The sequence below is a fragment of the Scardinius erythrophthalmus genome (genome assembly GCF_964197995.2).
Source record: "Scardinius erythrophthalmus genome assembly, chromosome: 1".
NCBI lineage: Eukaryota > Metazoa > Chordata > Actinopteri > Cypriniformes > Leuciscidae > Scardinius > Scardinius erythrophthalmus.
Window position 1 is genome coordinate 6,380,543 of NC_138221.1, and position 11,950 is coordinate 6,392,492.

General features: G+C 37.0%; 1 protein-coding gene across 5 annotated transcripts in view; it reads right to left on the reverse strand.

Moving 5' to 3' along the window:
• The window catches only part of LOC308691440 (uncharacterized protein), a 33,577-nt gene extending 23,679 nt beyond the window's left edge, over nucleotides 1-9,898 (reverse strand). For 3 of the 5 annotated variants that reach the window (XM_081366622.1, XM_081366621.1, XM_081366623.1), the window contains exons 1-2: nucleotides 9,848-9,895; nucleotides 7,844-8,026 (exon numbers count right to left, since the gene is read on the reverse strand). In XM_081366622.1, coding sequence (XP_081222748.1) covers nucleotides 7,844-7,901 — 58 coding nt within the window. In that variant the 5' untranslated portion in view covers nucleotides 7,902-8,026; nucleotides 9,848-9,895. Of the gene's footprint in view, nucleotides 1-7,843; nucleotides 8,027-8,814; nucleotides 9,211-9,847 lie in introns of those variants that run through there. The other 2 variants (XM_081366624.1, XM_081366620.1) reach the window with 2 other exon arrangements.
• Nucleotides 9,899-11,950: the final 2,052 nt, after the last annotated feature.

The following is an 11,950-nucleotide window of genomic DNA, read 5'->3' on the forward strand; positions in this document are numbered from 1 at the left end:
ATACCAAACATGCTAGGTTTCGCCTTACGGTTTGTGTAGCGTTGTGATTTAGCGCTTAAAAAACATTTGCAGATATCTTCGAAACCGCTAGTCCGATTGAGACGAAACCACCATCAGAAGTTTGGAAACATAGGTCGATAACTGAACACTAATGCCCAAATGCGAAAATATTGATAGTAAGGGGTAGTAAAATCCCATCAAAGTCATGTGTCAGTCATTTTTTACGTGTTTTTTCATATAAATGTCTATAACTCCGAAGCAAATTGAGATATTTTCACCAAAATTGACAAATATGTATGGGCTCACTCTGAGGACACATAAAAAAATAGTGGGATTGAGCCTCTTGGTGGCGCTATAACAGAACAAAACTGAAAATTTATTTGCGAAATAAAATGCTATACTTAAATGCATTGGTGTAATATTACGAAACTCCGAATGTGGCATCAGCACCATCCTCTGAAGGTATCCAAAATATTGAGACAGCGCCACCTAGTGGTCAAAAGTTATAACAAAATTTCCAAAATAATAATAACTTTTGAATAAATCTGCCTATTGAAATGCCACTGGCCTTAATAGATTCCTTGGGCCACGCTGAGAACATAGATGCCAAGTTTACCTTATTTGTCCGAACTTCCTGTTCGCCATCTTGATTTTCATTCAAAACCTACTTTTTCGAACTCCTCCTAGACTGTTTGTCCAATTTTCACCAAAACCGAATCGTATCATATCCAGACTATGCCGACTAAAAGTTATGGATTTCGTGTCGATTGACGAAACAGTTTTCGTATAGCACAGCAGCAAAGTTGAGGCATGATGCCAAAATGACTATTCAGGCTTTATATCTGCAATGCCTCGACATATTGACACCAAAATTTGTATGTCATTGTCTCCTCAATCTGACCACACCACATCAGTTTCATAACTGCGCCTCCTATTGGTCGAAAGTGATCAATAGTGATCAATAATATATTAGTTTCACCTTTTAAGTTAAATTACTGAAATAAATGAACTACTCTCAGTATTAAAGACAGCTTATCCCAGCGGACAACTTTCTATAGCAGGAGAAGGGCTAGCAATGCTTTCATTTAAAGGTTCGTAAAAGGGCCAATTGCGTCTGTTGTCAATGGAAGCAGGAATAATAATCCTTTCCATTATAATTAAGACATGTTTTATTCATATCAGATACACATTGTGTAAGTAAGTTAGGGTTAGTAACAGGTTCCGAAATTAACACCCGCCAAGCGCCAAATGCGGGTAAACTTCGGTGTTCGGGTAGTAACCCAAGCAGCACAAAAAGAACTACAAAATCCGACTGCTTTTGTTGTTCCCCCAACACGTCCTCACATGCTGTTGGACTTGTAAATAACGTTATATTGCTTATATTGTACATCGCTCGGACAAGCTTTCACTCGTTTGTGTGAGCTAAAAAGCACCTGGCGTTCTTGTTGATGGATTAGTAGACATCTTCGGAGGCTAGTTGTGCTTGTTCGATGTCCGACGATTTGTAACGCGTTGTGTTTATTCCCCAATCGAACTCGTGTAACTGTCTGTCACATGTTATACCGTCCACAGCATTACTTCAAAAATAGGACAAGAATGAGCATCAAACAGAAACAACCCGCTTACGGGGTGTTCGAGGCGCACAATACAGACTGCCGACAGTTAAACAGGGCGTGCAGCTCTTAAAGGGGCCACACCTTATTTCCACTCGTTACAGCTTCTATCCGACTGAACGGGGACCGGGGGGGGGGGGGATCAGGCCGTGAGTGAAGAGACTGCTCTGCGTGAGTGGTATTTACGACAGTAACGTTAAATACAAGTAGTCCACAGCGACTCTAGGGATCGTTGTTTGACCAAAACGGAAATCCTACATAATGGGGCTTTAAATGCAAAAACAAAGTTACAAATTAACCCCGAGGTCGGCGCGATAGGCTCGTTTTTTTCCTTATCAGTGAAATAAAAAAAAATTACTTTTTATCTTATATGCTTGCGTTATACATCAATCTATCCTGTTAAGTGTGTATTATTTTTGTGTATACTCACAATAAAAACAAAGTGTTGTGCTTTCCGCCAAATAAAGAAAAATAAACATTATGCGAGTTCTGTCTCCTCTCTGTCAGTTAAGTCCATTCTGAAACGCGTCCGAAAATGAACCGTAACTCAGCGAATACTCAGTCAAACAGGCATACAGACACACAGACATGAAGCTTGAATTCTCTTCTTTTAAATGAAGTAATTTTTATTATAAAAAAATTCTCTGTTTATGTAATCTTTATGAAAAGAGAGAGATTTCAGTCGTTCTCATCTCAGCTCATTACGTTGTAATCTGCCCCGCCCACGGAGAGTGCGCGCTATTCAAACGCAAATGACTGAGGCAATCCATGCAAACTGTGAACGCCCCCCATATCAGCTCGAGAAAACACATCAAGTTTATTCAAATCATTGTACTTGTTTACACTGTCTCGCAGCGCTGTGAGGAATAATAATAATGGAAAATGTAACTCAGAAGTGCTGGTATTTCGAGGAGCAACGGATGGAATACTGTAGTAAGTTTTTTTCATTCTCAAGTAAATCGCGTTTCTGTGTGAATGAATGAACGGCAGAGATCCGCGCTGTTTACCACAACTCGCAAAAAGACGGTTTAAATTTGAATTGTGTTTCTGTGTGTGAATGAATGATCCACTTTTAGCAAACTATTTTGCTATACTGAGTAAAAATCGACTGAAATATGTTGAAATAAAATGTATTTGTATAAGCAACGTATTAAACTGCAAATTAACATTTATATTCCTTATAATAAAAACGAAAGACCTATGTTACAGACATATGAATGACAACATTTCGTTGACTAGTTTTGGATAGATTACACATTTTTTATGTAAAATATCTGCCACCTCAAATAAGCTTTTGTTTGCCAATTTTTGCTAATATGTTAAATATAGTATGTTTTGTCAATGTAGGTAATGAAGTAATGAATCCTTAACTTTGAAATATGTATGATAAAATGTATACTTTAGTTTTTACAAAGAAAGATTACACTAGAATTGTTTTTGTAATTGTAACCTTTTTAATAAAAAAATCAATTTACAAGGTAGATGTAAACAAATTTTAGAAGGTAAATATAAGCCTTTTCTTTAAATAATTTTTATTGTGTTTTATTATTGACAAATTTGGGGAGAGGATACATATTCCAAAACTGAAAATACAGTATGAGAACTGCACAATTACTAGACATGTTTTCCTTGGATATTATACAATTTGAAAGCACAATTTGTGAAAAAAAAAAAAAAAAAAAATTTAGATGCTTCCAACTGTGAACCAATTTGGTAGAATATATATATATATATATATATATATATATATATAGCTCTTGCATTCTTTCTTGTGGCTAGAGCTGAAACAACTAATCGATTTAATCGATTAAAATCGATTATTAAAATAGTTGTCAACTAATTTAGTCATCGATTAGTTGCTAAATAACTTTTATTTGCCGTAAGTGGCTCATTTCGTGCATATTTTAAATCTGCGGTGACCAAAGTGTGGCAGTAATGAGCCACCGGAGGTTTTACTCAGCCAGTACAGCAGGAGAAGTAGCGAATAGCCAATAGCTGGCCTCGTTTTATGTCACGTGCTTCCCGCACAGCGTCTGTGCAGCATTCAGCGAGATGGCCGAGGCAAGCGGCAGTGGAGTAACTGTACGTTCACACCGCCGCCGACTTGAGTTTCCAAAGTTATCGGAAGTCATTCATTTTCAATGGAAGCTGGCTTCTCTCAGAAAAAAATAATTAATTGCACAGTCTAACCATCATAGAGAGAAAGTGTATCATTTGCAAGTCCTGTCAGTTTAACAGGGCACGCTTGACAGGACATATGAACGAGCAGAGAGAGAGAGAGAGCCCCGGCCGCGCGCGCGCTCTCACCCGAGCGCTGTCTTGCTCTCTCTCTCCCTCGCGCATATTAACAGAGAATGTAGACGGGCTCTGATATTAATCAAAATCAATTGATACACAGATTCTGCAGTACAATGTTGTTTGCAAATGTTTAGTCGTAAAAGCTGATAACATTGCTGTTTAAAGCTTTACAAACATGTTCTGTGATCAGTTTGTCGTTTACCAGTTCATAATTCAGTCTTGCAGCCTAATTATGACTGAATGAGAGAGGGTAAATGTATTTGAAATGCACTTTTTTTTCTAAGTATTCACTGCTCTTTTTCACACAGCAGGTTTTTTGTGTGTCCAATTTTTTTCTGGACAACCTTCTGATGGATTTGACTTTAAATTTTACTTTAAAATGTGAGTTCCATTCAGGTTTCATGCCATTGGCACTTTATTCGAAGGATTGTTTACAATTTCACAGCATAAGCTATAAAGCTGTTTCCCAGGTATAAGCTGTGTGTTTACAGGAAAAAAATAATAAAATGCAATTTACTGCAATTTTATTCTGTTTTATTCTTATTCTTCGTGAAAATATGTTCTGAAAGATTCCTTAATAAGCTTTTTTCGGGATGTTAAACTACTTTAGTAGCCCTAAGGACAGCCATGGTGAAAACTATTTGAAATCTCCTTGTGAAATTTGCTAAAGTACGTATGGGTCAGTGTTTTGATTGCAGAAGAGTTCGACAAAGGATTACTAACACATAATAAAACACAACTCCAGGTATGTTTTTGATGAGGATATGACAATGCAAAATGGTTAAAATCTCTAAAAAGTCTATGTTGAATGATAAAGACCCTTTGTTAATAATTTAGTTGGGAAAAAAATGGGCAAAACTAAAATACAAGTACATAAACCGATTAATTGATTAATCATAAAAATAATCGACCGATTAATCGATTATCAAAATAATCGTTAGTTGCAGCCCTACTTGTGGCTATAGGTGACACACCTGAATGAATGGCTCATTAAGTATGTGGGCCCCATTGTCTCCTCAGGTGTGAATCACTAAATATACATGATGGTGTTGGATTGTTGACGCCCCTTGCGCATATTGCCATTACAAACAAAAAGTGTTTTACAAGATTTAAATCAATGTATTGTGTTTTGTGAATGATTAGGCAGGATGATTTTCACATCATTTTGAAGAAAAAACTCTACGCAACTACATCCATTAGTCTTATTGATACATATTTAATGTGTTTTGTGGCCTTATTTCAGAAACTTTAGTTTTTAGTTTTTTCAAAAACCATGCATAAACATTATTCTCTCAAAAATACAAACATGTACGCATGTTGTTTACATATTATGGTAGCCCTGTTTGTGCTAAATAGAGTGTAATTACACCTTTGCCATTAATATGTTTATAAGCAACTGAAAAAAGCACAAATGTCAGGGCATATTAGAACATCTCAAGGACCCCAAAAACCCCTCAGACCCCAGAGGGTTAAATAACTTGAAAAACTGACTGAAAATAAAGTCAGATCTGGGCCCATAAAAATGGTAAACTAAATAAAATCAAACTAAAACAGTAATCAAACAAACAAACTAAACAAAGAAAACATATCCTCCAAATGCCACACTTGGGGAAATGTATATACACCAAGGACTAGTCCATTACACACAAATAGGGAACAACAAACATCAATTAAACACAGAATGAATAAAGTAATTCATCCACAAAAAAAAATAAAGAAATGAGTCATAAACAAATTAGTTATACCAATACATTGAAATGTCTGTTTATATATCCCTACTCCCTTAATAAAGGAGTCAAGACATTAGAAAAATATCTGTCTACACATGCATTTTCTATTAAATATGAGGGAAATAAACGTGTGACAAAAAATCTTAAACTTTTAGGTGACAAAATATTATTTAGTAATTCTGTGAATAACACTGCGCAAACCAAAAGTAATACTACCCACCGGATGAAGCGTTGGCTCTCCACAGAACATAAAATATTCATTTTATTACATTTTTCGTGTTCGCTTTTATGAGGAAAAAACAAAGTTACGGACTTGACCGCTCTGAAAGCGGCACATAAAGACTGCTTTAAAACTTTCACAGAGACCTCAAACAGAAAGCACAAAGCCTTTCTTTAAAGTGAATTTCGTTTTGTATTAACTGTATCTTAATTTTAACAAATGTTTCATCAACCAATTGCAATAATAATAATAAATAATAAGTAAATATAGCAGACAATAGATAATCATGACACGGAGGCGCCGGCGCGTGAACTGGAGCTCGTCTCATAAATTAAAAAATATTAAAATATCTCCTTGCTATATGTATTTAGCTTGATCTGATGTCGAAAATCAATATAAAAATGTCTCAAACCTCCCTTTACTGACCATTTGTTGAAGAAAACCCAGAACATTCTGTACCGTTTCATAGTTGAACTTAGGGGTGGGTGGTATGACCAAAATTCTATTTCACGGTATGACTAATTTTATTTCAAGGTAACGATATATTTCACGATATAGTTATTTATATATGCAGTTATTCTCGAAAAATAGACAAAAAGGGCTTTGTATAATAAATAAACCCAAATACTTTAGAAATGAAAAGTAGGCTACTTCACTTTGTTTGAATTTTCTTTTTCTTTTATTTGATAAATTATTTCTTTGTTAAACTATTTTTAATAGCTAAATATAGCTAACAAAACACTCTCATCAACTTTTAGACGGACTGCCCCCAACTGATTGATATTAAATACAACTCATAGGTGCAATTCAACTTTAAATAAAGTGTTGCTGAATCATTTTTCAATCTCATGTTATTGCTTTACTTCATCAATCAGTTTATAATATCTGAATATTTTACATTGAACTATTCTATTCATAATAAATGAGTTACTTCCTTTTAATTTGGTAGGATATTTTTTGCCATGTCTGCTTATTATACTGCGTTTTAAAGGGCTTGTTTTGCTCTTTTTATGATATCTGGCAACCCGTCACCTAAAGCTTTAATCAAGAGAAGTTCAGAAGTGTCAATTTCATCAAGTTCATAAGTGACTAGGCGAACAGCAGTATGAAAACTGTTACTGTTAGTGTTGACTAAGTAGTGTAAATTATACACACCTTGTAACTGCATCATTATTTTACATAGCTCAGTGAACACCGACACACACCGCACTCACTTTCAGTGCGTGTGCACGCGCGCGTCTTTTGCGCCAGTAAAATGCGATCGGTTAATTTGAGTGACAAGTTGTAATCACGCATTGAATCAAATGAAGATTTTATCAGCTGGTTCAGTGGCCAATTGTTTGGAGTTAGAAATATATAGCCTAACTCGTGCTGCATATTTAGTAATTTTGCCTCAGATACAGGATTTTCGCAGGTTGTTCATTACCACTGCAACCGCTCTCGTGTCATGCTGAATGCGAGTTTCCTGTTTACAAAGTATACATAAGAGACAGAAAGATGCAGACAACTATACATTATTTAAGGTTATTTCTATTCGTTACGATATTGATATATGAACTGTTGTTGTCAAGTAAGCTTCATGCTTTCCCCGTTGCGATCGTGCACTCCTCTAAACTGTAGCCTACGGGTGCCGGTCTGCTCTAGTTGACTGCTGCGCCTTTCCCCCCTGAAAATATCACGTTAACAACAACCCTTTAGAAAACGTAATTCATTTGTGGATCCTCTTGATCTGCTTTCTCCAGGCTTTCTTTGACAAATCTGAATGTCTCAGTCTCACGCACGCTGCACGTGAGTTAACCACGGCCACTTATTTACATGTCGCGGTATCACGGAATAAAAAAATCTGTTACGGTTGACATTTTCTACCGCGGTAACGATATATACCGTCATACCGCCCAGCTCTAGTTGAACTGTTTATCTAAAAGTGGTGAAGTGCTTGAATGTTCTTCAGCCTCATGAATGAATGAAGAATAAACACCAACCTCTTTGTTCTTCAGGATCTTCAGTGTGTTTCATTCTGCAGGGTTCTGGATCACTCATGTTCTCACTGTCCTCTTTAATAAACTCAGTCTTTACAGATTTCAGCTCTTCCTGATGCTCATCTTCACTTGCAGCTGATGGGAATTTACAGCATTTATTGGAGAATTGCTGTGGGATGAGCTGATCTGACAAAATAAAAATAAATAATATTAGGTTATAAACCGAAGTTCCTGAATTTGTTTTTATAGGCTACTAAATATCACAAGCATTTATGTCTGTCTGTCTGAAGTAAAGTAACTGAAGCAAATGTATAACTTATTTTATGGATAACCAGAACACAATCCTGCTTTTTCCATTACAATATAGGCAGATGTATAGAAAACATTAAAACAAATACAAAAACTAGCACTAATGGCATTCATCTTAACTAGTCAACTACAGCAGCATAATCTAAAATACATTTTAATTTTCTACATTCATTGCACTGATATTATTAGATTAAAACTGACAATGATCCTAAAAAACTCATTATAAACTTAATGTTTAATATTTAGCAGTATCTGTTCCAGTATATTTTAACAATGTGAAGTAACACATTTGATTACATTTACGTATTTGGCTGACACTTTTTATCCAAAGCGACGTACATTGCATTTCAAGGTTTATTCTTATCAGTTCATAGTTATTAAAGATTAAATAAAACGGCAGCAACATCAATTCCCCTCTCAGTGATGGGCATTCCGGCTCTTATTCGTGAGCCGGCTCGTTTGACTCAGCTCACTGAAAAGAGCCTACTCGTTTGACTCACAAACGGCTCTTTTAAAAATATATGTTTTAACTCGCTGAAAGTCCACCGCAGAACTGTGCAACGTGAATATTAACATTTTTAATCGTCCAAAACAGCCCAAAATCTTGTCTACTTGCCTTGCACATCTAATTAATGGGCAAAGGTATGACTGACTATTTTTCTTACCTTCTTTTTTATTTTTTATGTGGATGTTATTGAGCTTGTAGAAGTTTAGCTCTTGCGTTCTTCTGAACATATTGCGCTGCAATTGCCCGATGTCATTTCTGAGTCATATCAGACCATAATCTGTCTCTCTTTTAAATGCATATTCCACTGGTAGGCTACGACTGGCTGTTTTAAAATATAACTAATATCGAAACAAAATAACCCAGGCAGTCTCATCTAAGAGACGTGTAGGCCTCCTCCAATAGTAGGCTACTGACAGCTGGGCATAGCTTGTTTGCTTAGTGGCAAACTTTTTCATTTGACTGGTTCAACCGCCACCCGCGCAAATTTAATAAAAATATTATTTTTCGTCACGTCATCCGCCCGACCCGCGGTTTATCCGCATCTCTAGTGTGTGTGTGTGTGTGTGTGTGTGAGAGTTAGCTCGGCCTTCCTCATGCAGTTTAATTGGTTGACAACATCGCGTGTATGATTGACAGGAACAGAATGTGAGGCTGATCAGACAGTCGAAACAAATGTGTGTGTGCCTTTAGGCCTATATAATTATGTTTTTGTTGGTTTTGGAATTAGTCAATTATTTTAAATACAATTAAAATCATTAATTATTTCATTATTAGCCTACATAATGATTTAATTTCTATAGGCTATATTTTTAAAAATAGAGTCGGCTCTTCAGATATGCGAGCCGGCTCCCGTCGTTCACAAGAGCCGGCTCTTAGATCCGGCTCATTCGCGAACGACCCATCAAACCTTAACTTTACCTCTTGACTTGACATTCAGTAACAGTTCTCACTCCAAACATCGAGACAATCACACAAACGAACTCAAACTCGCTCAGGTCTGAATGAACTCAACATATTCTCCTCATGCTCGCTGCTGCTGCACTAAATGTTTATTTCAGAAGGAAGACGCCAGAAAAGACGCACAAGTATCGCTGTGATCGATGAAAACAACACAAAAATGAGCCTGTCGCTTAATCAAACTGTGTAAAGTGTGTGTAAATATGAGAAATACCGTGAACTGCTCTCCTCACCTCAGAAGACTCGATACTGAAACTCTTCTTGTTCTTCTTCGATTTTCTGGCGGGTAGCACCAACATTAAGGTGCATTATCGCCACCTACTGTATTGGAGTGTGAACCAGAATTTACCCATTTAAAAACAACAACAACAACAACAACAACAACAAACTGAATTATCTTAATCAGCTCTGTTCTCTTGAGATAAAGAAATAAACTCTCTAAAACCCTAAGTAATTACTACTACTACTTCTCTTTGTATGTCATAAAGATGACGTACTGTATTTACTGTATCCCAACTATGTTGCCATTCTTTCTTAGCATATACTTTAATGACTGCTTTTGCTTCAGCTTTTCTAAATGAAATATTCATGACCTCCTCAATTTCCAAAGCCTGTTTTGCTAAACTATCAACCTTTTCATTATGTTTTATCCCTCTATGAGCCGGTATCCACATAAATATTATCATGATGTTCATATTCTTAAATCTATACAGATTTTCATATCTCATTTACTATATCCTTTCGACTATGAGATGTGAATGACTTTAATGACTTTAATGCCGAACATGAATCTGTACAAGTATAACGAACGGCCGAACCGCGTAAAAAAAAAAAAAGTCACGGTTATAAAAATACCCGTGTCCGTGTGGACAAGGCTGCGTCTCATTTCTCTGTCTTACCGCTTACTCTTCCCCCTTCCCCTCGGTTTTGCGCGTTCATGTGAGGGGAAGTGGTGTCCCAATTCTCATTTTAATAAAAATGATACCTTTAATAAAACGTTCAAGCGGTTTTAATTGTAATGTTTTTGTTTTGAATCACTAGTTAACCGCTAGCTAGCAGCTATGCGCTATTTGCCGTTTGCTAATGTTTTGCTTATGGTGTCGCCGGCGCCGCCGTTAAATACAATGAAACAATGTCTTTGACTGATGGCACACAAGCGTGCAAAGATAAAGAGAGACCAGGCAATCGATATCACAACCCGAGACGACGGCATCTTCGTTTGTTTATGTCAACGCGTATCGCCTCTATTGACGTAGCAGCCAGCTAGCGGAAAGGGAAGATGACGCAAACGGTAATCGAGTGGTGTCTTAGAGAAACGTTCTTCCCCCTACCCCCCTTCACTCGGTATCGAAGGGCAAGGGGAAGACGCAGACAAAGGGGTAGGGGTAGGGGAAGGGGAAGGGGTAAGACAGAGAAATGAGATTGGCCCTTAATCTCGCCTGCCACTTCTATAATAATATTCAACGCATTCTCATCCTAGGGCGTCATATACTGGCGTCAACATCCAACGCACATGGCACCCTTTAGCGTCAATATGAGACACAGATTATGGGTAGGTTTAGGTCTGGGGTAGGGTTAGGGTTAGACCGCTAGGAGGCGTGTGCGTCGGATGTTGACGAAATGTCAAAAGCATCAGTTATATGACGCCTTGGGATGAGAAAAGAGCCACAGCACGCACAACACAACAGTCCTGCTTAATGAGTGACGATGAGGACAGAACTAAACATTCAAACGGTTACACTTTAGATCTTTGATATTAAACTAATTTTAGATTTTTGCTTCCAATGATTATAAAAAAGGTATTTGAGGTATAACCATTAAAAACTAAAGCTGAATTCTCTCCAGCGCAACTTGCTTCCCTTCACAGCGGTGCGCTGTCATTTTTCCCTAAAACCCAAACTAACTTCAGAATCTGCACGATCGGTGATTGTTGTAAAATGTAGTCTACACTGTTGCTAAACTTCGGGACACGTTTTTCATAATAAAAGGTTATTAAAAGTACCAAAATTGACACAATAGACGCTGTTCCAAATGCGGCGTGCGCTCCGAAACACACCGTTTATGATTAGATCTGCATTTGCTCTTAAAGGGATAGTTCACTTTGAAATTAAATTTTGGTATGTTTTAGCTTACCTCAAGGGCATCCAAGATGTAGGTGTCTTTTTTTCCGCAGTAGTTTCAATTTTGATATTTTTAGGTCAAACCGTTCTTGTCTCTCAGTCAGATAATGCAGGTCTCTGGTCACTGTCTCAAAGAGCATGCACAGAGTCCAAATTAAAACAATTCCCCATCGTCCAAATGAAACAATTCCCCATCGTAAGTACACATTGATGGCC